The sequence below is a fragment of the Podarcis vaucheri genome (assembly GCF_965113315.1).
Source record: "Podarcis vaucheri genome assembly, chromosome: 10".
NCBI lineage: Eukaryota > Metazoa > Chordata > Lepidosauria > Squamata > Lacertidae > Podarcis > Podarcis vaucheri.
The window spans coordinates 8,618,852-8,643,281 of NC_138748.1; the positions used below are offsets into that span (position 1 = coordinate 8,618,852).

The 24,430-nt window shown below is 45.2% G+C and overlaps 1 protein-coding gene across 1 annotated transcript in view; it reads left to right on the forward strand.

Moving 5' to 3' along the window:
• LHFPL3 (LHFPL tetraspan subfamily member 3) overlaps positions 1-14,874 on the forward strand; it is a gene marked incomplete at its 5' end in the record, with an annotated part of 244,742 nt that extends 229,868 nt beyond the window's left edge. The window contains one exon of the mRNA XM_082241064.1: positions 13,960-14,874. Within this exon, the coding sequence (XP_082097190.1) occupies positions 13,960-13,988 (29 nt within the window). The 3' untranslated portion in view covers positions 13,989-14,874. The remainder of the gene's footprint in view (positions 1-13,959) is intronic.
• Positions 14,875-24,430: the final 9,556 nt, after the last annotated feature.

Below are 24,430 nucleotides of genomic sequence, written 5' to 3' on the forward strand. Positions count from 1 at the left end.
AGCCGCTGACAGCATCCTGACACATACCCTCCAACATTTCTCAGATGAAAATGTCCCTATTTTCATCTGAGGAATGTTGAAAGGTATGCATCTGTGTATAATTCCGTGCTCTGTCTCAGTCGGTGCTTCATTTGTTTTTAAGCAGAGAGAAGAACAGATCTCTGTAGGAATGTGACGGTTGCTTCATAGCAAACTAACATCACTGTACAAAGGAAGAAATAATAAAATTTGGTTTCCATGCGCACCTATAAAGCTGCATTGTGCTCAGGGGTGCCAACGGGAATAATATATTGGGAGGGCCCAGGTAAGCCCCTCCCCACATAACTGGTTAATTCCTGATTAATTAATTCAATTAATTCCTCACATGACACGGCACATGCACACCATTTCAGTGGCAGTACCCATGGGGGAGAAGGTGTGGACCTTGAAAAGCACCACATTGGGGACCCAAGGACTAGATGGATGATGTTGGGTCATGGTGGGCTGCTGGGAAATGAGTGCTACATGGAGCCTCTCCACCCCTTCCATCCCCTTTCCCACAATTCCCCTGGACCCCTCTGGTATTCTTAACTGTGACAGAAGAGGATGAGGCAGCCGAAGGTTTCCAGACTCCCTCCCAAACTCACTGGAAAGGTTCACTTCTGCTACCTGGTAACAGTGTTGGAGCGTGTCTTCATGGTGCCCAGAGAGGGTTGGAAGGGCGCCACGAGGAGGACGCAATAAACAAGGCAGACACACACCCTTCAAAGGATAAATAGCTGGTGTGCTGTCAGCAGAGTTGGACCCCTGGAAGGTTGCTGGGCCCTTGGAAAAGCATTCCTACCCTATATCTACTTTTAACGTAAGGAGTAATAGCAGTGCAGTTCACACTGAGAGGAAAAGGGAGATGTGGGAATATGATTGAAGTTGTTTGCCTTCTATTCCCATCCAAAGTTGTCCTTCCTCAGGTGCAACCATAGAATCCTTTGTGAACTAGAAAACCTGAAATAGTTACCAGCATAGAAGGCAGTTAATTCTGAGGAAGGTTGTGACATTTTAGGTGTGAGGGAGCTGCATAATACTTATCCAGCTTTCATGATAGCAATATGTTTGTTGTGTTAATTCCTCTCAAAGAGAACTCTTTTGGGGATTCGTTTGAAGGATTAACGGAAATATCGGTGGCTTTAGAACAAGACTTGCAATATGTACCAGAAAACCTTTAATTTTTCACTGTGTCGGACAAAGCGGCCCAAACTACAGCACGGCTATTTTTCTATTTCGCTCTCCAGGTCTGTTATCAGCAAACTACAGTGGTGCCCCGCAAAACGAATGCCTCGCAAGACGGAAAACCCGCTAGACAAAAGGGTTTTCCGTTTTGGAGGTGCTTCGCAAAACGAATTTCCTATGGGCTTGCTTCACAAGATGAAAATGTCTTGCGAGTTCCTGCAGGGTTTTTTTTCTTCCCCCCCTTTTTCCCAAGCTGCTAAGCCGCTTATCAGCTGATCCTAAGCTGCTAAGCCGCTTAACAGCTGACCCGCTAAGCCGCTTATCAGCTGATCCGCTAAGCCGCTTATCAGCTGATCCGCTAAGCCACTAATAGCGCTAAGCCACTAAGCCGCTAAGCCGCTAATGGGCTTGCTTATCAAGACAAAAAAAACGCAAGACGAAGAGACTTGCGGAACGGATTCTTTTCATCTTGCAAGGCACCACTGTATTTATTTCTGCAGGGTTCCTATTGACCCAAGATATCAATGGCAGAGTAAATAGTTTGCTGAGTGTAGCCTAAAGCAGGAGAGTCATCTTGACCCCCTGTGTGCCTTTACAAGCTACCTGACAGGCAGAAAATTTGCAAGTGAAGCTTGCCTTGTTAAAGGGAAGCGATAGGACAAGAATCCACAGTTTTGTGTTGCCTTTTTTGTGTTGCCTTGTAGCTGTTAATGGCTTTGGAGGTCTGCTGATATTCTTGGACATCTTCTTGTGCATATGTCACCCCTGATTTATTTCTGGGTGCTGCTTCCTCCCCCCACCCGCAAAAGAGGACACAAATTTGCACATGGCCATGAATGTAAAATTTATGCAAATTTTCTGTCTTCTTTTGTGCCCCAATCAACAGACAGTATACTCAGCCCCCCAAAAAGGTTGTCATCTCTGGGTTGGGCAGTGATCTTGGTATAAAGCAACTTCCTATGTTTATGGTTATGATTATGACACCTCAGAAGCGTTTTCCGTGCAATAGGTAATGTTAAATAAATTAACACTGATTTTAAATGTCCTGTCTACACCAGAGTTGAATTAAAGATAAAAGTGACAGTCATGAGATCAGTGAATGAGAATATGAGGAGAATTTTGAATAGCTTTGTAATTACATGCTTTGTACAGGTGCCAGAGTCTTTATCCAATATTGAAGGCTTCACCTGAGAAACACAAGTATAAATGTTAGAATATAAAATATAGCCGCATTACAGAATGTTGGTTTCCTAGAACAATTCTTTAGATCTTATCCAGTGAATTGGAGAACCATGACCATAGCTGCCCTCTGGTGGAGGAAAATGTAACCATGCTGGGGTTTTGCCATCCGTTTATTGGAGGCTCATTGAGCGCTTTCTGGAGCAAGAAGCATAAGTTATGTCTCATAGCGGTAACATTTGGCATGGCTCAGTGGTATGTGGCTGTTACGAAGCCCAGGGGAAACTTCTCTTTGCACACTTTCAGGCAGCCCGAAAGAGGCACTAGTCATCTGTCTCAGCCCTAAATACAATCATTTTTAGGTTTGCCGGACGTCCGGGGAAACCCGGGCTGACTTCCCTATCCGGGTTTCATGAAGAAGACCGAAAGTAGAATACCGCTACAGTACATAGAATTACAGTACTGTACATAGAATTTCTCCTCAGTTTCTGGAACGTTGTTTGTCTTCACGACACTGAGAAGCCAGACCACAGCTCAAGCTGAAAGATTGTGAGCTCAACACACAGAGTGACTATTTGCACGAAACAATTTGCCTTTTAAAACAATTTCTTCTTGACTGGGAGCTGTGAATTAAGTCTTTATTCTAATGCACTATATAATGAACTGCATTCGAAATATGTTTATTTTTAGCAAATAAATGCTAATGTAAGCTTGCTGTTACAAAAATAGAAGGCAGTGCTGGTCGAGGAGCAAAATCACGAAGATCTTTTCATTGCTAATAATTAAGAGGTGAGGCAGAGATTCTGCCCTTCCTATCATCTCTTGACACTTCCTCCCCCTCCCTGTTCTCCTCCTTCCCACCCAAATTAACAAAAATAACAAGTCTTTAACTTGAAGATATATTTTTTTAAGTGACATCAGCTTATGTCGGTGTAATAGAAACAGTTTTACACAGCCAAAGAAGTAGAAGAGGTCATATTTGTTGTGTCCTGTTCCTTTCCCAAGTATAGATTAAGTCCATGAGATGATGCCTAGCATTTCTATAGTGCTATCCAGAGTTCAACGTGATGCACAAGATAATCTCAGTAACCCTTGCCCAAAATGTTTGTAGGATTAGCATTCCAAATTACAGTTTGAGGGGAGAGGCCAAATAATGATGCATTGTCTAAAGGCGAGGTAGCACACTCCCAGTTATTCCCAGCAGGCTGGTGAAATAAAGAAAAGCTTGGTGGGAAACCAAGAATAGATTTTTGTGTATAAGGGTTGTGAGCTTAATTCTGGGGATATAAACAAATCCTTGGGGTGATCATATGCCCAGAGGTTGCCTGTGCCCCATTGCCACTATATTGCACCTAGTTCTGGTGGTAGACCTTGAAGACGTTCTACTAAAATGAAAACAAAGTCAGATGCTGTAGGTCTGAAATCTGCCCACCTCTGGTCTAAAGCACACCTGAAGAAGCATCTCCACCCCCATCATTCATCCCGGACACTGAGGTCCACCTCCGAGGGCCTTCTGGCAGTTCCCTCACTGCAAGAAGTGAAGTTACAGGGAACCAGGCAGACGGCCTTCTCAGCAGTGGCGCTGGAATGCCAAGGAGAAAAAGACCTACATAACTTTTAGAAGACATCTGAAGGCAGCCCTGTATTGGGGAGTTTTTAATGTTTGACGTTTGGTTATGTTTTTATAAGTGTTGGAAGCCTCCCAGAGTGGCTGGGGAACTATCCCAAAGTCAAGAACTATCCCAAAGTTATTAGCAATGGCACAGACTCCTTTTTTTAAGAAGCAAAGGGCTTTGTGCATTCAGCATGCATACGGAGTGCGTAAAACAATGTCACTCCCTGAGATGAGTTGGCTGGAAGAATAATCTGATGAGGTCTGAAATGCATGGGAAATGTTTGTTTCATTTATGGCTTATATCCCACTTTTCCTTCCTGGGGGAAGCCCAAAGCTGAAAACAGAAAACAGCACAACCCAAAATATCAGAATAATAAATATAACATAACATAGCATATATCAAAATCTGAAACAAGTCAACACCACATCGTGTTAAAATACTGGTGTAACAAGCCTATCCAATCCTTAAAATGTTATTAAATAACAAGAATCCTACCTCTGGACTTGAGGTCCTCACCCCATATCATACCCCTGTATATCCCCCCTGGCAAGAAGGTGTATAGTAGTTTTTCATAGCTTGTCTCCTGATACTGATGGTTGTTTTTTTATCTCAAAGCATTAATAGAATTGCACATTCTGACACTTCTTGTATAAGGTGGTTATACTATTTCTACTACTCCCCAAGGCTGGCAAAAAATGTATGAATTTCTGATTTTTAAACACTTAAACCAAGTTCCCAACAGGCTACAAACCAATAGTTTATAGTCTTTCTCTATCTCAGTTAAACCCGTCTTCTAGATTTCAGCTCAGATAGAATGCCCATCATAACACTGAGTGGAAAGAGAGGGAAGCCGTCTTAGCACAAGGAAAAAGGAATATGAACCACATTCATGCAAATAGCTTTGGGTGCGCAGCAGCTGATTCATATTGAAAGCCCCATTGGCAGCACTAGGGAGCACCTGATGGGGATCTCTGTACTACAGGGACTCCCTGGTCAGCACTAACCAGCACTGAGAGACAGTCTCTCTTCGCAAGGAGCAATGTGGAGCACACCTCAAGCTCCCACTTTTTCCTCCACACCCTCATTTTTGGGGCAGGCAGATGTGGTTTGGAGGAAATGGCCCCATGGGCCAACTTAGGATCTCTGGGCCAGAGGTTCATCACTGCTATTTTAAGATTTGGCAATTTCTAGGATTGCAACAATACAGGCCATTCTCAACTTACTCTGGGGTTCATATAGTCCAACCCCCTGCAATGCAGGAATCTTTTGCCCAATTCAGGACTCAAACCCACAACCCTGAGATTAAGAGACTCATGATCTATCAGGTTATGTTCCGGGGATCTTGTGTAAAGCCAAAATTGTTTATAGTCAAAACGGGTTCAATAGTGGGTAGGACTGCCAAAGACTTTTTCCCCAGATGCCCACCCCCTTTTTAATTTAGTGTAATTTTTTTATTGCCAAGCACATAAAGCTGAATGCACACAAGTTAAATGTGCATAACTTGCAAGTTCCCTATACACAATCACTACCATTCAAAAATGTGGGCATCTTCAGGGTAATGGCTTGCATTACACTGTCTGTGAAGGTTGCAATAAATACTGCTAATGCGAACCATTTTCCCCCATTGCCCCATTAAGTAAGTTACATTTTTTATCAGAAAAACAGCATGGATTGTCTTTGCAGATTGTTAGGAGCTTAACATTCATTAATATTAAATCCTGCAGAATACTTTGGTTACCAAACATTTCAGGATTTATGTGTCTCAACCCAGATGAAATATTTGGTTATCTCCTACTCACTTTACAATTAAAAAATGTGTTTGAGGCTATTGCATGTTTCCTTTGTCTCCCATGTTGCTTATCATCACACGCTTCCATTCCATTCAGTGTCAGGAACTGAAGGACCTTGTTCCCCCAAAGATGGTAGACCTGAGTCCTGGTTGTACCACTTCTGACTGCGGGTCGGAGCTCACATGACCGAATACTTCACCATACAAAAGTAATCCCTCTACATACAAAAGAGATTTTGGGAGGGAATGGTTCTAGCCAAACACTCCCCCTTATATGCTAGGGGTGTTGTTTTTTATGTTCTAGGGGCTGTACCCCTGTTCCTTCAATTTGTCTCTCCACCTCTCACCAGCTTTCATCAGCTCTCTTTGGAAACACCTGCTCCAACTGGCTGTTTTGACTTTGGGAAACAAGTCTCATGTAGAGATGTGCATTTGCTTTTAATTAATAAAGTGACAACGTCCAAATTAGTTGATTTCCTTTCAATTGGTTAAAAGTAAAAAAGAAAGAAAGCAAAATGCAGTGCTATTATTTTCTCATAATGTCCTGCTGTGAGGCTGGGATGCAAAACCATCTAGCAAGTTAAGCCAAAGGTCAACTAGGATTGTAAATACATCACTGTGACCCTCGTGTTGGTGTCACAATTTGGCAGTACCCAGTCAGGGGCACTGTGGAGAGGGCACCGTGAAAACTGTTGTGAAATGGGAAAGCTGTCCTGGGATCTCGTGAGAGGAAGGGGGTAGAATAAATATAATAAATAATAATAGCTGCTTTGAGTTTCTTGCTGCTAATTCCGTTGGCGGGGACGCAGGTGGCGCTGTGGGTTAAACCACAGAGCCTAGGACTTGCCGATCAGAAGGTCGGCAGTTCGAATCCCCGCGATGGGGTGAGCTCCCGTTGCTCGGTCCCTGCTCCTGCCAATACAGCAGTTCAAAAGCACATCAAAGTGCAAGTAGATAAATAGGTACCACTCCGGTGGGAATGTAAACGGTGTTTCCGTGCGCTGCTCTGGTTCGCCAGAAGTGGCTTAGTCATGCTGGCCACATGACCCAGAAGCTGTTCGCCGGCTCCCTCAGCCAGTAAAGCGAGATGAGCGCCGCAACCCTAGAGTCGGTCACGACTGGACCTAATGGTCAGGGCTCCCTTTACCTTTACTTTACTAATTCCGTCGGCAGAGTAGTTGTGTTGGTGTCCATCTGTCTTGAGAGACAATGGAGTGCACCTCTGGGGGTGAAGTCGAACCGCAGCATTAGCAGCACCCCAGTGACCTCCCTGGGGCACAAGGCTGGGCAGTATTTATAGAAATCCTGGGCTGCCCAGAGAACAAGACACACACACACTGGCCTCACAGAAGTGGTCCAAAGGAAAGCTGAGCAATGCTTGGCTGCAGGAGCTGCCAGAAGCAGGTATACAAGGTGCCGTCCAACCGTCTTAGGGACTCCACTCCAGATTTGTGCAGGGTTTATGCCTTAGCTATTTCTTCTGCTGGAGACATCCCACAATGCAGCAGAGGTTTGGGACCAGAGTTTTCCTACTTCCAGTTGGGCTACCTTCCCAGGCTGACAAGCCCCATCTGCCCCTCACTTCCCTCTATGCCACACGCAGAAACCTCCTTCTTGACCATGGAACCCACTATTGGTCTTCTCCGCTCAATCCACCAGAGCCTGTCTTTGCATGCAGAGGATCCCTAACTCACCAAGGCTTTGAGACCTGTTTTTGCTGTCCTGTTGAAATCATTCCTGGGGTGTGGCCACTGTCACATTCTGACAGCTTCGAGGAGCCACAGGTGAGAGCTGAGTGCAGGTGGGCAGAACCAAACGTGGATGAACTACCCCAGAAGGAGCACAATGTGTACCTGAGGTGTTACCCGTCCCCTAACCCTCCATACAGTTCCTCCCAGTTCTAACCCTGGGATAGTTTGTCCACCTTTCGTCCCCACCTTGCGCTCATTTTTGTAGTTTCGTCCCTCTATTTCACTTCTTTCTCTTTAGATTCCCCCAGGTGTTTTGCTGTTTTTCTTGTGAATTCTTATCTTTATTTGCATATTCTCCATCGCATCATCCCACCCCATCTTCCGTGGATATTACCCTGTTCACTGCCCTTCACAACTCTTTCCGTTCCTTAGCATCGGGTGTTGGTGAAGGCTGACCTTCCATAGATGGTGGGCTTCCCTGTGGCTTGAGGTGACCATCGCACTTCCAAGTCCAAGACACTGTCCCTGCCCATGCAACCAATCTCTGGGCTGCCACTTTTCCTGCCCAAATGCAATTTTCCTCCTGTATTTACTTCACACACGTTTTGCTGCTCAGGTCCCCATCTGCCACCATCTGTTCTGTCTCTCTACTATTCAGCATTCCCTGCCTGCCATAGGGTGCCAGACAAGGCCTGCCTCTGCCCACTACTTTTCAGTCCACCCACTGCCTGCTGACAGCTTGTCTCTCTCCCTCCCTCTCCTGATCTTTCTGTCTGGCAGATGCTTTATCAAAGGTGTCATGCTCCTCTTCTGCCCATCTGAAGCTTGCCAATTTGTGGCTGCATGCACAATATACATTTAAAGCACAAGACTCCCTCTGCAAAGAATCCTGGGAGCTGAAGTTTGTTAAGTATGTGAGGAACTGTAGCTCTGTCAGGGTAAACAACAGCTCTGAGGACTCTTTGGGGGAAGTTGTGTGCTTTCAATGTTTGTTGAGCACACAGCCTGTGCCTTCGACTGTGTCCAAGCCTAGCAGACACTGCGAGTTGTCATCCTGATGTATCTGGGATGCTGACTACATTCCTGTCCCCTTCTCCATTATCTTTACTTTTTGTTGTTGTTGTTGTTCCACACCATCCTCAGGCACCAGTGGCATAGCACAGGGACAGTTACTCCGAGCACAAGATGATCAGGGGTGCAAAATTTCAACACCTGGCACTGTCTCAATACAGCTGTGCACTTCCACCACTGGGCTACGTTGAAAATGGCTTCCCCATGCAAACCAGAAAGTGCCCTCTCCAGACAATGGAATGACGCTTCTCTTCTTATCTCTGTGGCTAGGTGACACTGACATGTTTAGGCAGTTGAATGTGCATGTGTACTCCATCCGTTTCCCTCCCTCCCAGCCCTCTCTGCACAGCCCGGGTACCAGCAACCCATGCTATGCATGTCAGGCGCTCACTGAAAGTAGCATCTCGTAGTTAAAATATCTGCCTGCCAGCTCTCCTCTATTAGCCTCTCATGATAATGCACACTTCAGAGACATAGGCTGACTGGTGGTTCCTGGGCCCACACATTTCTGCAGCCTATGTCGGTTAGAGAAAGAGAAACACTGCCCACTTTCATAGTCCTGAGGCAAATCCATCACCCTCCACAGTATTGCTGTAGCCCAAGGTTTTGCATCAATTTCTAATCTGAACGTGTCTCCATTTTGAAGGAACAGGTACCAGTCTCTCCTTTGGAGGCAGTTTCTTTCTTTCTTTCTTTCTTTCTTTCTTTCTTTCTTTCTTTCTTTCTTCATTAAAGCCTTTAGTTGCTTACTCAATTTATTGCACACAGTTTAGGAATTACGGTAATCCCTTAAATCAGGTGCAGGAAATCTTTGGCTGCCCAGATGTTACTGTGCTACAACTTCCGTCAGCCCCTGCAAAAATGGCCCATTGGTTTCCCACAATTCCCTTAAGTAAAACGTTGTGGTTAGAGTGTTGGACTAGGACTGGAGAGGCCTGGGTTCAAATCTCACCTAGCCCTGAAAGGTCACGGGGTGACCTTGGACCAGTCACTTGATCAGGCATAGCAGAACACGGGATTTTGCAAGAATATCACTGAAATCTCTGTGAATATTCAAGCAGCCCAATAGACATTTGCCTCCCCAAATATTTGGTGTCTTGGGCCTCTTGGAGAGTCTAATTGCCTGTCTTCCTTTTTCAATTTTTGTGCCCTGAATGCACAATAATCTATTTTTGCTCCATGTATCACTGGAATGCTTTTATGTGTTGTAGTCAGGCAAGGAGGAAATTTGCCATTGGAACATTATTAAAGGGCCTCTTAACAGATAATTGGATGCTGGAATGGCACTGGGCTTGACCTCATCAAGAAAACCATTTGCTCTCCATCAGCATCTTGGTGAACCTTTATAATAATCACAGCAGGCTAGAAAGAGAGAGAAGCAAAGAATTAACCCCTTGAAAGTTGGCCTTAACAAAAAAAATTCAATCAATTGAACAGTTAAGAGTCTGTTCCAGTTAAGAATCTACCAAAGAATGAATGGACACCAATTCACTGCAAAGACTACGTGTTCCTTTCCAGGAAGCTTAAGGCCTATTTTCTTGTGTGTAATAGACTTCCTCCTCTGGACACACATTTTATCTCACTTATGTACTCAGTAGGTCACTGCATTTTGCAGGAAGCTGTTTCCTTGGTGTCTCTAAAATATCAGCAGCCTGCTCCACATCAGCTCCAATGAGGAGTTTCAGGGGAGGCTGACACTGTTTGCAACAGCATCCCTGTTGAGACATGACAGGTGCCTGTGATTTGTAATTTCCAGAAACAATAGAAGACATTTTTATTTCACCAAAACCTTTCCAGCTGGAGTGGGGAGGGGTTAGGTCTCTGCCTTGGGCGTTTATTTGTATTGTTCTTTAACCTATATTCATTTGTTTTGTTTTTTTTGGCTTTTTGGATTGTTCTTAAACCTGTGCTCATTCTCCTTTTTTTGTATGATTGTAATCTCCTACACCAGTGTGGTGTAGTGGTTAAGAGCGGTAGACTCGTAATCTGGTGAACTGGGTTCGATTCCCTGCTCTCCACATGCAGCTGCTGGGAGACCTTGGGCCAGTCACACTTCTTTGAAGTCTCTCAGCCCCACTCACCTCACAGAGTGTTTGTTGTGGGGGAGGAAGGGAAAGGAGAAGGTTAGCCACTTTGAGACTCCTTCGGGTAGTGATAAAGCGGGATTTCAAATCCAAACTCTTCTTCTTCTTTTAAATTGTATGAAAGGTGACTCATAAATGAATAAAATAATAATGTGTACAACTTTAGATGACACAGTACGCTTGCAGCTTAACACGCATGTAACTGGTTGAAATTGCGCAGGTTAAATCCAAGCAAGGCGGGAAGCTTAAAAGGTCTTTATGCGCCAAGTCTGCTTGGGTTATGCAGCACATAAAGAGATTTTAATCTCTCTGCCTGGCTTGAGGAGCAAGGCCTGTTCCATGTGCTTGCGCTGGGAAGCTCATGTGAAATCTCTCAGGGCCCTGGGGAAAGTGAGCCCATCAAAATCTCACATGGCCAACTGCGTACAAATGCTATGTGTTTATTTGTGTGCCTGTTTGTATATTAAGAAACTGGCAGGACACGGTTCTGAAGCCTGTCTGTCTGGGACGCAACAATTGTCAGAGCATTTGCGCAGGAATGGAATTCTAAAGACCCTGAAACGGTTTTGGTCAGTCCCTTAAGGCAATGCGTTCTCACCAGCAGCAGACAAGGCTTCAGATTGAATAGGTCAGCTACACAGATTCAACATCTCGCAAGGAGGTGAGGATGACAGGAAGTCCTTCAGAACCCTTGAAACAGAACACATGGCTAATTTGGACAGTGCAGACTCCTTAAATGCTGCATTCATTAACTGTGAGGTACGTGTGACAGCTTTAAAAAGAAAAGGGAAATGGTTTGTAGGTAGCCTGCATGAATATAAGCCTTCAAGGATTCCAGAGCGCATGACAGGTTACAAGGCCAGAGGAGTGTGTGCAACATCAATTGAGGGAAATTGACTTGCTTATGGAGCAGCTGCTATTATACAACATTAACTAGTAGCCTATGACATTTATTAAATTCCCTCTTTCATCTACATAACCCCATTATGTAAGAACTTTGCAGGAGAACTGAAAAAGCTTTCAATGTGTTGTGGCCCGGAAATGGAATATCAAAGGTTTCTGCGCTTAATAAAACATGGTGAAGACTTCAAATAGAAAATTGGCAATAAACTGTGGGTTTTCCTTTTTAAAAAAAATCCTTAATGTTGGATATGATCTGGTTAGGTATAAGCTTAGATCAAATTATAAGAAGACTGGTGATATAAAGCAGCTGGACTTATGAAAGCACTAACAATGGCTTGGTCTACTTATCAGTGATGTAGTGGGGAGGGAATCACTGAAACACAACTGGTCCTGCAAAAGACGGGTGCGGGGAGAGAGATTTGGTGCAACACAAGGAAAGACCTTTTTGTCCCTGAGCCTCTGAGGAAGCACTTCCAGTCACTGTAGAGAGGGCAACACTCCACACGCCAGTGGTGGATCATGGGACCAGAGTCAAATGTGGGTGGAACCACAAATGTTAATTTACTGACACACTCTTCTCTATCCTCCATCCAGGCAAGCAGGAACCATAGGCAGAGTCCATAACACATTCCAGCAGGCAAAAACCCTCAAGGAAGATGCAAAGCCGTGACAGTGAGGGGTGTGGCCAAGAAGAGGCAGTGTGGCCAATGGAGAGTCCTAAAAGCCAGATAGAGAGGCTTGGAGGGCCACATTCAGAACCTAATATTTACCACCCCTGTGTCAGGGAACCGACAGGGAGAACCGGCCATACGCAGATCAGAGAAAGACAGTGACACGCCGGCTAACTTACAGATATTTTCTTTATTAAGGAAGCAGAACAGAGAACACACAGAGACTTCTAAGGGTCACTTCTGTCTAGATGAAGCCGTTGCCTGAACTGGCTTATAACTCCCCCAACTCCACTCTATAACCGTCTGTATCAGGCCCCGCTCTCTGTCTACAGCAACTCTGTTTTTGCCTGGCTCTCTGCTCTGTGATGTGCAGTAGACGCCTTGTTTTTTTGGGGGGGGGCTGCAGGAGGTCGGCAGAGAAGCTATCGGGGTGGCTGGAGCTGCCAAATTTGATTCCTGTCTCTGCTCTGTACTGGGGCACCTGCCTCTTCTTCATCCTCCTCCAAGGTCCCTGTCTCCAGCACCTCCCAGCTCTTCCCCTCTGGGGTGTGGCCAGTTTCCCACTATCAGGAGCTCCTCTCCCTCTGGGCTTCCCCTGGGGGGCTCCTGGTCAGAAAGCTTCCACCTCTCGTCCTCATCCAGCCAGTCCCCAACACCCTACTATCTATAACCCTATGCCAGGGCCTGCAACCTTTAAGACAAAAAGAGCCACTTGGACCCGTTCCCGAAGGAAAAAAAACTGGGAGCTGCAAAACTCGTCATTATAAAAATAACTTTTTGTCACTTTTTTATTATTTCTTTGTTTGACCCCTCAGAATTACTCCTCCTCATTGAAATAAACGTTAAATTAACAAGTTACCTTTTTGTGTGTGTGTGTTCTTCACTCCCCTTCAAAACAGTGACCAGCGTACATGCCCCCTTTCAATGCAGTGACCAGCGTACATGCCCCTTACAATGTAGCGGGCGGGCGGGAAGGTGACGTCGGGATGGTGCGTGACTAACGCACGCACCGCCCCCATGCGACGTCACAGCCAGTACAGCGCCCGCCACAGTGGGAAGTGTCGGGGCGCACAATGCGCCTCCTCCCCTCGCTAGTATCCGCCCCGGAGCCGCGGCAAAGGTGTAAAAGAGCCACATGCGGCTCTGGAGCCGCGGGTTGCTGACCCCTGCCCTATGCCATATTTAAAAAGAAATCTGATCTGGTGCGAGGCAAATTCCTGTGGTCGGACTGGGACGCAGTTCTCCTTTCCACATGAGTTGGTGGCCATCAAAGAGGAATGAACTAAGCAATGTGCATGTTGCCTGTTGTTGTTGTTGTTCTGCTCTTCCATTTTTTATTTTCTACCGTCTATATGTTATTATTCAGTTTTTATGACTGTCACAACCCTTCCTTGGGCGTTTCATTATAGTGAAGTGAGGCCTGGAGAGGTTTTTAGTAAATATAGGTGAGCCAGTCTCTCGCCTTTCATCTTTGATCTCATGCGGCTCCGGAGCCAAAGGAACTGTGTTGTGCTGTTTCTGTTGCTTTGTTCTTACCTGAGAACCTCAAATGATGAACAAAAGACATGCAGAGAGAACCTTGCTTTTCGTGAGGCGTCTCAACCTGGGCTCGGCCTAAGCCTGACAGCTTTTATAACAAACGGAAACGGGAGGTTTGCCATATCAAGGGATAGGAAAGCCTAGGAATGCCTCTGCTAATATGTCCTCCAGCGCTAACTTGGCTTTTCTCTTTCTCTCTCTGTTTTGCAGTTCTGCTAAGCCAATCCTCACTAGAATGAGCACAAAACAAAACCAAGTAACAGCTTTTGTACATCAGCATTAAATGGGAAGACGCTTGGGAAGGAAGCCTGTGATGAAGGAGAATGTTGACGAGTGTAAGAAAAACTAAAAAGTCTGACTGCCAAGAGCTGCCTTCTAAGCACAGTTCAGCCAGACATGCAAGTGGTTCTCTGGAGAGAGATTCGATCCTGGATTTACCCACCAGCTCATTAGGAACTGTCACTGGATGCAACATTCAGAAGGCATGCATGAAAAGTCACATAAGGGGAATAAATTTTAAACGGGGGTATAGTTGTCACTAGGTAAACATATTAATATACATGCATCAAGGAGGTTTGTAAAAAATAATTATTATTATTTCAACTGAAAAGCAAAACCCTTTAAAATAAAGCATTTCACAAGGCGGGGACGGTTAACTCAGAGAATTCCTGTTCTGGCCACCAGGAACCAGAGAGGGCATCATCCAGCATCGCTGCAGAAAAGACTCTCTTACGTTTCAGGTTACAGAGGAAATGGCGTAAACTTTTTGAATCCACCGTTGCTGCACCTCATTTGGCCTTCACTTTGAAACACAATGCTTCTTGATTCCTTGCCTACATGTTCTGTTTACTCTCTGTGCGTAGCGACTCTGTGGCTGTTTCAGACTCGAATTCTCATTCTGCAAAGGCTCTGAGATGGTGGCTCCCAAACTGCGAAATCTCCGTGAGGAGGAAACATGAAAACCCATAAAGTGACGAGTGACCCATCTCCTTCCACAATTCTTTTGCAGGCCATTCCAGAGATTCATTGGGGACCTTCTTTACCCAATAGGTTCCTTGTAGCATGTCTCCATTCCCCTCCTTTCCGCCCAGTCAAATTATAAACTGTGGAGGGGAGAGAGCTCAGATAAGGAGGGGAGAGAGCTCAGATAAGGTAAGGTTGAGAACAGAGATGTAAAAGATAGGCCCAAGACATTTTTGTGCCTGAAGCAGACAGTCCAAATGTGTCTGGTGTGTGTGTGTGTGTGTGTTTAAGATAATATTTCAAGAAATTGCTACCCCAAATCTGCCTCCTGAAGCAAATTCAGCCAGCTCCCTCATGATGAGTTGGCAGTTGGGGTAAGTGCTGCTGACGTCCAGTGGGAAGCCATTTTGCAAAACATGACATAGTAAGGTTGGTAAACAATATAGGGTTAGTCTTGGCATCCGAAATGTAACCATGTAAGAGCTGCCGTGACGCACTTTTAGCATTTTTCTGATCTGAGAAAAGGAAATGGACGTTCTTTACAAATAGCAATGAAATTGCTTGGAATAATTATTTCAACTAGCTCAAAGTAGAGAGTGAAAAGAGCTAACTAGGCAGCTACGTTTTTATTGTATCATTGCCACACGGGGGTTTGAGGCACACCAGTCCATTGCGGGGATCCATTTGAATGGGGGAAATACATAAGAGGTACATTTCTGCTCTCAGTGATGTTTTCTTCAGCGAGTTTTAAAGCGCCATCTTTCTGCTCCTCTGCTGCCTTTAGAAAACTTGACTTTAAGTAATGTATTATCAGTACGGATCCCTCCATGCGCAACATCGCACAATGCTTACTAATTACTTATACCAGACAGAAACTGGTAACTGTTTGCCACAGGTGGGCACTACATAAGGATGTGCGACTTCTCCTTTACAACTCTGGTTCACCATTCACCGCTGCATCTAGCATAAGAAAAATGTGCTGTAATAGAAGGGGTTTTGGGGAAAACAAGCTATATTTTGCATTTTTGAATAAATCTGCAGAAAGCCATTTGTGTTTAAAGCTGCTTGTCTCTCTGATTGAAATGCCTATGGACAAGCTATCAATATATTTAAAAGGGTTCTTTCTAAGTAAACAATTTTTTCCTCCACTCTCTAGGTGCTTATGCTGCCCCCAGCACTGTAGTATTCCAATGCTGTGTGCTGAGCGTTTGCCAGAGGAAGTTACCGATAACATTGTTATACAGCATAAATAGATATTCATAGCGTCTTTTTCACAGTGGTGCTGTATAATGTGATTCCCTCCCGAGGTTCCAAGGACAAAATGGCTCGCCGTGGGCTTTGAATGAAAGTCAGTGGAAGTGCAGGGAAACTTCATTAATTTTGAACAGCCTGGAGGAAATGTCTAGACAACCCAAGGTTTGGTTAAACAGGAGTAGCATATTTACTATGTAGTCCTGCACACCTGTGGCTGCAATGAATCTTGATCTCTAGATGTTCTGCCTAACTAAGGGCCAAACTGAACAAAAATGGATGTCTCGTGTTGAGTTTTCTCCCTCTGTCAAAAGTAGCACACCTTAATGTATGTTCTGATGTCAGGATACTGTTCCCCTACCGGTGGCAACCAACTATTTGCAAAATGGGGTGGGAATACTCCAAGTCTGATGATATCAGGAGGACATCATTGAACTAGATGTTTAAAAGAAGAATAAGGACGTTTTCCTTGGCAACCCATTTTTCTCACAATGTATGGTTCCACCATCAGATTAACGGAGTCATTATTTGTCTGGGTCATGTCCCAATTCTTTTTTCTTTTCTTTTTAATTTGTTACTTGTTAATTTGTTAAATGTTATAATATGAATTGCCATCTGATTGCTTTCTGTGGCCTGGTGGTTTCTGCCTCAGGCTTCCCTTAGGCTCCCAGCAGAAATGATAGTAATTAGTGGCATCAATGATAAAGTTATCTTGGGTCAACCCGGAATACAGAATTCAGTGGGACTTGCTCCCTAGTAAGTGTATTTAGGATTGCAGCCTTACAGCCCAATCCGATGCATGTGTTCTCAAATGTAACTTCAGTCAGCCTTATTCTTAAGTAAGTATGCATAGGACTGCAACCTTATATTGCAATCCTATGTGTGTCTACTCAAAAATAAGGTCTAATGCATTCAGCAGGGCTTAGGGTTATATCCTTAGTTATAAAATGGAATGTTTAGGGTTGGAAAGGACCAGAGATTCATCTAATCTAACCCTTTGCACTGTGACAGAAAACTACATAGCCAGGAAACCCCACCCCCACCCCCTGCTGTGAGAGAAAAGCAGTAAAGGCAATGGAGCATCGTGCCAGAAGTTCTTTAAGGGCCGTGGTAGCTAAAATGCCCCCCCCAGTGTAAACTAAAACTCCTATCATCCCTGACCAGTGGCCATGCTGGCTGGAGCTGATGGATGCTGTCGTCCAAAAGAACTCAGTGGCATGACTTTGGCTACCTCTTGCCGTAGGGCAAAAAAACAGATTCCGGTGCTTAAAAGGTAAGAGTTGTCTTGAATATTACAGGGAAATGCCAGAAAGGACATCAGCCCAAACTCTGATCAGCTGGTTCTGACATCACACAGCAACTTTGCTGAGGTAGTAATGTGAATGCTTGGCTTTTTGGTGTGTGGTGGCCATTCTTGTGAACAGCAGTGTGTTTCTAGATTGCCACTTCCTGGGAAACCCTCAATATTTCAATCACGTGTTGAACCATGAGTCATTGTCCAGAACAGACAACACACCCAAAAAAGTCGTCATCCTTCACATCGCAGCCTCTCAAGAGCTTGAACCAGAAACCTTCCTGACCTCCTTAGCAGCATCTTCTGCAAAGGATAGCTGGCGTTGGGGGATGAGGATTGGTCCTTTTCTGTCCTCATGACTATGTTTGGTGCTGTTCCTGGCTTCTCATTAGCCTCTGGTGACCCCAAATTAAGTATGACACCTTTCTGGTCAACTTCTGGCCCTTACCAGAGCAACTTATCTCTTTGGATTTGTGCTTTCCTACCTTCCATTGCCATACAAACTTTTATTCTCCATACCTGCGTCATCCTCAACCTCCCTCTGGTCTGTGCTTTGGTCTTGGCCTTCCAAAGATGAATTATCCAGCAGTGACCATTGCCCTCCCACCATAGCCCTTAGTTTATGACCGTTGTTGACTCCAGTGTTGACTCCACAACACCTGACATTTCCAGAAAATTGCCACTTTTGATGTGATCCAAAGCTCCTTGACCTATCAGGGCTCATCAGATCCCATGACCTAGTCCTGACAAAACTGGCCATCGCTGACTTTGTTGGTACCAATATGGTGGGGTGGTCCTTAGACCCAAATCATGAAAGCAAAACTCGTTATTCTCTTCAGCAGGCGTTCCCACCTCTCGACATCCTGTTTCTCACTGTGGCCCAGTAATGTTACTGCAAAAATCTTGCAAACTGATGTGGGTTTCCCCATGACCATTTGTGTGTAGATACCTGCGTGTGTGTATATAGATGTACATAGATATATATAGATAGATATATATATAAAGGAAGCAAAACAGTTTTAAGTACATACATCATTCAATGTAAGTAGGAGTCTGTTTTTAACTTCTTAAAGTGTTGACACTTTCCACTAGGTCGCCCCATTGTAACATGTCAAAAAGAGTTGTGGTCTTTGGTTTCTTTGCTATGTTTCTCTTTGTGTGTTTTTTTTGAAAAGAAAAAGGTCAACAAATTGTAAAGAAATCTGTTGGAATACCTGCCTTTCTGAAGAAACAAAGAACAATAATTTTTGTTACTTTAAGGTATGCTTGTTATTAAAGTACCTAATAAAGATAAATAATGAATTTTTGTAGCATACTAGAATAAAGTGTTCTAGTGCCTTTCTCTCTAGTTCATTCAGATGTGAGTGTTCTCTCTTTCTTTCTTTCTCTCTCTCTCTCTCTCCCTCTCTCTCTCCCCCTTCTTTTTTTTAGAAAAAAGCTTATCCCAGTCGTTTTTCTCACAGCTTTTGTATTATAAAAGATGTACAGTGGTGCACCTTTTATTTAAGGTATCAATGAATTTAACCAGAGGTGCAGCACTGACAATGGAATTTGTTCACAATCATCTCACTGGCTGATAAGGACTTCTGAAAGATAGCTCTGAGTTCCAGAGTCACCCCGAGGGTGCAATGGTCCGTTCTACAAGCATTCATATGGAAGGAATGAATGGGATGCAATAGGAAATACACATTGGCAAGTCTGCCTCTTTTTTTTAATAAATATTTATTAAAGTTTTCACAGTATTACATAATGAAAAAGGAAAAAGAAAATATAGGAAATAAAAAACAGTTAAAAATAATTCCATCTTTACATCACTTATCTTTCATTTACTTGTTTCCCGGACCTCCTCATACCTCCCTTTTTTGTATTCCAGTTCAATTTATTAGTTCAGCAATTCCTTTCCCTCCTTATTATCCTGATCTTTAATCTTAATATATTATAACATTAATTTTTTACCTATTAAAAATCCAATTTTTCCATATTCTTTTAAATCATTACAGCTAGAAACCACTTAACTTCAATCCAACATCATTCTAGCATTCCTTAATTTTACAATATTTCTGTAAATAATCTTTAAATTTCCTCCAATCTTCTTCCACCGACTCTTCTCCCTGGTCTCGGATTCTACCAGTCACACATTGGCAAGTCTGCCTAAGACTGAAAGCTTGGACTCTTTTCTTCTGAACTCAACACCCCAACTTACAGCTTCCTCTATGATGAAAATAAAGCAGACCAACTATGCAGGTTTTAGTATTCAGACCTTCAAATAATAATTTAATATTTACATCTTACTTTTCAAAGTGGCAAAAAGGCCAACATTACAATCTTTATGCCCTTAGTGCTATACAGTACTTAGTTGATGAATAGCATTATAAGTATTATTCTATGTGGTTTGTACCTTATCTCGTCCAGGTATCTTCTTCTAAGGTTGTTGTGCTGTGCTATGAAGCGGCTAATTAGCTAATTAGCAGTAAATTAAAGCTTCAGTCCTAGGCACACTAACTTGCATGTAAGTTCCACTGAATATAGCAGGACTTACTGCTGTGGAAACATGTCTAGAATTGTTCAATAAGAAAGCCTAAGTTGCTTACTCAAATGTAAATGTGGTTTTATTTATTATGGGATTTCTTTTCTTAACCCTTCAGATAAATTCCCAGGATGGCTTGGGGAAAATAATAAATCCAATAAAAACATCCAAAAGCTATGGATGAAAATGTATGCAAGGAGGCCTTGTAGTATTGTCTGATCAGATTTAGCAAATCTATTTGAATTGCAGATTAGCTGCAAATTAACTAATGTCTTGCAGAAGTCTGCAGAGCAGCTAAACTGTCTTGCAGAGTCCATTGATCTAGTAAGCTCACTGGTTGGACATTTTAACTGATCCCAGCAATGCTCAATAAACTCTTAAATAATTTGGAGGTGACCAGGAAAACCAAAAACAGGTTCATATGTCAGAGCAAAAAGGAGAGGAACATTGGGCCTTAACACCTGGTGTCCCTTTTTAATGGCACACACTGAAATCCATGCAGCATTTCTAAATTTTCCACATGTCAGGAACTGGTCTTTGCATCACCCTTACCATTTTTATTAGCTCCACATGTGTACACACTGGACACAACGCAGAAAGAATGAGTGACAGCTAAAGTCTTCATCTCACCAACAAATGTTTTGCTGGATTAGCCACACTGAGGCCTTGTGGGGAAGCAGTGTGTGCTGGGATGTGTCAACTCCTCACATTTTGCTGTAGGTCTGGCATGGGCAGCCTGTGGCATCTAGAAGTGGTTGGACTCCCATCAGCACCAGCCTTCATGGTCAACGATCGGAGACAATGGACATTGTAGCCCAACAACCTCTGCCAGACACAACACGTTGCGCAGCCCTGCTGTAGTTATAAGTCTAGTTTCTCATCTTCATTGACCTCAGCTTGGTAGTTTTATCTCCCTGCTTCTGATGATGTGTTAGGGGAGGGAAGACACATCATGCTCCATCTTTGGTCACCACCCTGCACTCAACGCTCACCTGTGACTCATAGAAGCTGTCAGCATTCAACAGCCACCATACCTGGGAACAGCTTTGACTGACTGGCTAAACCAGATGAGGGTAGCTGATAAGTCTCAAACCCTCGGTGAATTAGGAACTTCCTCTGCACAGTGGCGTAGCGTGGGTTGTCAGCACCTGGGGCAAGGCAAGTAATTTGCGCCCCCTAACCCACGGATTTTAGCACTCGAGTGCGAGCGCGCGCCCCCCCCCGATGTTGCGCCCGGCCGCCCTGCATCCCCCCCCCACGCTACGCCACTGGGGCTGGGGGCAAGCGAAGGAGCCAAGGACCCCCCCAAGGGCTCAGCAGGAATTTATTAAATTTATTATTTGCGGAGCCCCTGCGGGCCGAGGCAGCCGAAGCCCCCTCCCCTCGGGCGCCTCCCCGCCCCCTCCTCTCCTTGGGCTGTAGGGCTTGGCGAGTGCCTCTCCTCTTCCCCGCCGGTCCGGGGGCTTCCAGCTGTGCTCTGTCCCCCCCCCACGGCTGAGACGCGCTGAGAGCTGGAGCCAGCGGCGCCCCCTTCTGCCGGGAGACCCTCGCCCGCCCGCCGGCTTCCTCTCGGAGGGTTTTGGGGAGCGCAGGGCGCGGCGAGGCCCCTCGGAGCTCTCCTCCCTCCCATTCGGCAGAAGCAGCCGCCGCCTGTGGCTGGGCCGAGGGGATGGCGTCGGCGTCGGGGTGCGGAGGCTGCCCTGCCCGGCCAGGCGTCGGTGGTCGGCGGGGGGCGCGCGCACGCTAGGGCGCAAGGCTGGCGGTGGCGGCAGGGAGCCTGTCGGAGGAAGGAACTTGTCCCTTCCCTCTGGACTCGCGCCCCCCCCCAGATGTTGCGCCCGGTGCGGCCGGCACCCCTGGCGCCCCCACGCTACGCCACTGCCTCTGCAGGTGAAGACAGGCTCTAGTAGATTGAGCAGACGAGACTAACAGTGGGTCCAACGGTCAAGAAGGCATAAGGCTCATCAACCAGGGAGGGTAGAAGAAAAAGAGTTTGGATTTGATTTTCCACTTTATCACTACCCGAAGGAGTCTCAAAGCGGCTAACATTCTCCTTTCCCTTCCTCCCCCACAACAAACACTCTGTGAGGTGAGTGGGGCTGAGAGACTTCAGAGAAGCGTGACTGGCCCAAGGTCACCCAGCAGCTGCAGGTGGAGGAGCGGGGAAGCGAACCCAGTTCACCAGATTACGAGTCCACTGCTCTTAACCACCACACCACACTGGCTCTCCCATCTAGGAGAAGGAAAACGTTGATCCTAAATCTCCACTGCCTTGTATGTTATTTCTGGGAGAAGAAAAAGCTAAGGGGAAAACCCTCCACAAATCCAGAGCAGAGTCCCTAAGACAGTTGGGGGGCAACTTGTATGCCTCTGTCTGGCAACTCCTGCAGCCAAGCTAGTCTTACTCTGCTTTCCTTGCTCTGCTTTCCTTTGGACCACATCAGTGAGGCGGGTGTTGCTGCCTGGGCAGCCCAGAATACACACTTCCCAGGCTTGCGCCCAGTTGAGATCACTTTGGTGCTCCTAACACAGTGGTTTGGCTTCACCCCCAGAGGCGTACTCCATTGCCTCTCATAACAGACAGATGCCAACAAGTGCTTCTAATGGTACAAAGCATTTACAAAGTCCCTCGGTGCCGCACGAAATTTCCTGCATAGGAATTCCTCCCAATGAGGGCAATGCCTGGGTAGCTGTCACAAAAACAAGCATATTCCTCCATCACCCCTCTAAGGAAGAGGGACTGCTGCCTGCCTAGGCTGGCCCACGTTGGGCAGATGTCCGGCCTGCAGGAAGTACTGACTTAGCCTTTTAAAAGACCCACAAACCAGAACCTGCTGCAAAAGGCATAAACATATAATTAAAAAATTCTGAGCCCAGGAATTTATTCTGAGTACCAGAATTGGGCAGGTCTCAGGGTCTTTTTGTACAACAGTCCATTCCCAGCTACTCGAAAATTTCTTCATTTCAGCGATGAAATTTTGTGGTGGGTAGGGGGTCATTTTGTCACTGCTGTTATGTAAGCAGTTTGCACCTTACCAGGTGACTGCAGATCAGTCAGAAGCCTGGCAGGAGATCCAGATTATTCTGCCCACTCCTGGTCTTGACTAACCAATATAATCCAGATTGTGGAGGGGGAGGGCACTTGTTCCACAACTTGCGTTAGACAATGAAATGAAGCACCTTTCATCATTCCAACCATTTTGAATTAAGTGCATTTACACTGGAATCCTCTGGGCTTCAGAACATTTCTGTCCTAAGGTAGGGTCGTAGGCAGGAATGCCAAGAGCGCTGAAAAAAACATTTTCATGAAATGGGATGTTGTTATTTAGGAAATGCAGTGGTCCTGTGTGCCTGACTGCTGCCATCTGGTGGTACGCTCAAAGGTTTTGCCGTTCACCTTTTGCATTTTACGCTGTGGAAGTTGAGGTTCCCAAAGCCCAGCTTTTTAAAAATACATTTAAACGTCAGTGATGTACACAGATCCAGTTATCTGTGCCGTTATTAATATTCTCCGGCCTGCATATCTGCTTCCTGCTCTTTCCACTTGCCTGCGTTGTGGGTCCTGCTGCTAAAATGCTTTATTTTTCTCAACAGTTGATCTCGATCCCTTCTCTGCCTCCCGCCCCAATCCAGATGCTGGCTGCTGCCTCTTTCCTCCCTGAATCTGGGGGGGGGGAGAGTTTGTTGTGTTCCTGCTAAAAAAATCAGACATAGAAAAATCTGGCAGGCATCCCAGCGGTCATGAGGGGGTGGCCCTGCTTCCACTTAGCATAATAATCCACTTTCCCCAAACAATCTGTCTTTTTTTAATTTTCTGTCTCCTGCATATTTCCATGAGTCTCCTCCTCCTAAGTTGCGAGAGAAAGAGAAGAAAGTTAAACCTTTTTTAAAACCTGATTTGTACTTGTATCCCTTGGCTATTCAGCGTGTGGTCCAGCCTCAGCCTTTGTCAAGGCTGTAGCTGTCTTGCATTCAGACGTAAGAGCATCTGCCTTGCGCACGGAAAATGCCAGGTTCAATCCCTCACACTTTCAGGTGGGGCCCCTGCCTGAAAACACCAAAGAGATGCTGCCAATCCGTGCAGGCAATACTAGATGGACCCAGTGGCCTTGTTATAAGGTAGCTTCTTATATTCCTAACTGAAAGTCTGTATTTGCTGCCTGTTTACGCCTTCCTCCTCCTCTCTTCCCCTTGAATCTAATTTCGTATTGTAAGCACCTCGGGGCAGGGACCTTCTCTGTAGTCTGCAAAGCAGGAGTGGGAGATCTCAAGCCCCAGGGGCCAAATGCAGCTCTCAAGACTGCTCCCTGTGCCCATTTTGCAGGCCACACTCTTCACTGGCCCTGAGAGCTTTTGCCTGGCTGGAATGTGTCCTTGACATATGATGGTGCCAGGATGGAGAGCAATGTGTTTGAAAACCTATTGCTTTTAAATTTATTATTATTATTATTATTATTATTATTATTATTATTAAATGGTAGGGATGCAGCCTGCTGTACAAAGGTAAGAGTCTGTTGCTCCCATGGCGCACTGTGGCTCCTGGCCTGAAAGGTATTTATCACCTCTGCTTTGCAATGTCAGGCACACTGGTACCATAAAATAAAAAGCGGCCATTAAACAGAAGCGTACAAATCTGAATCATAGCT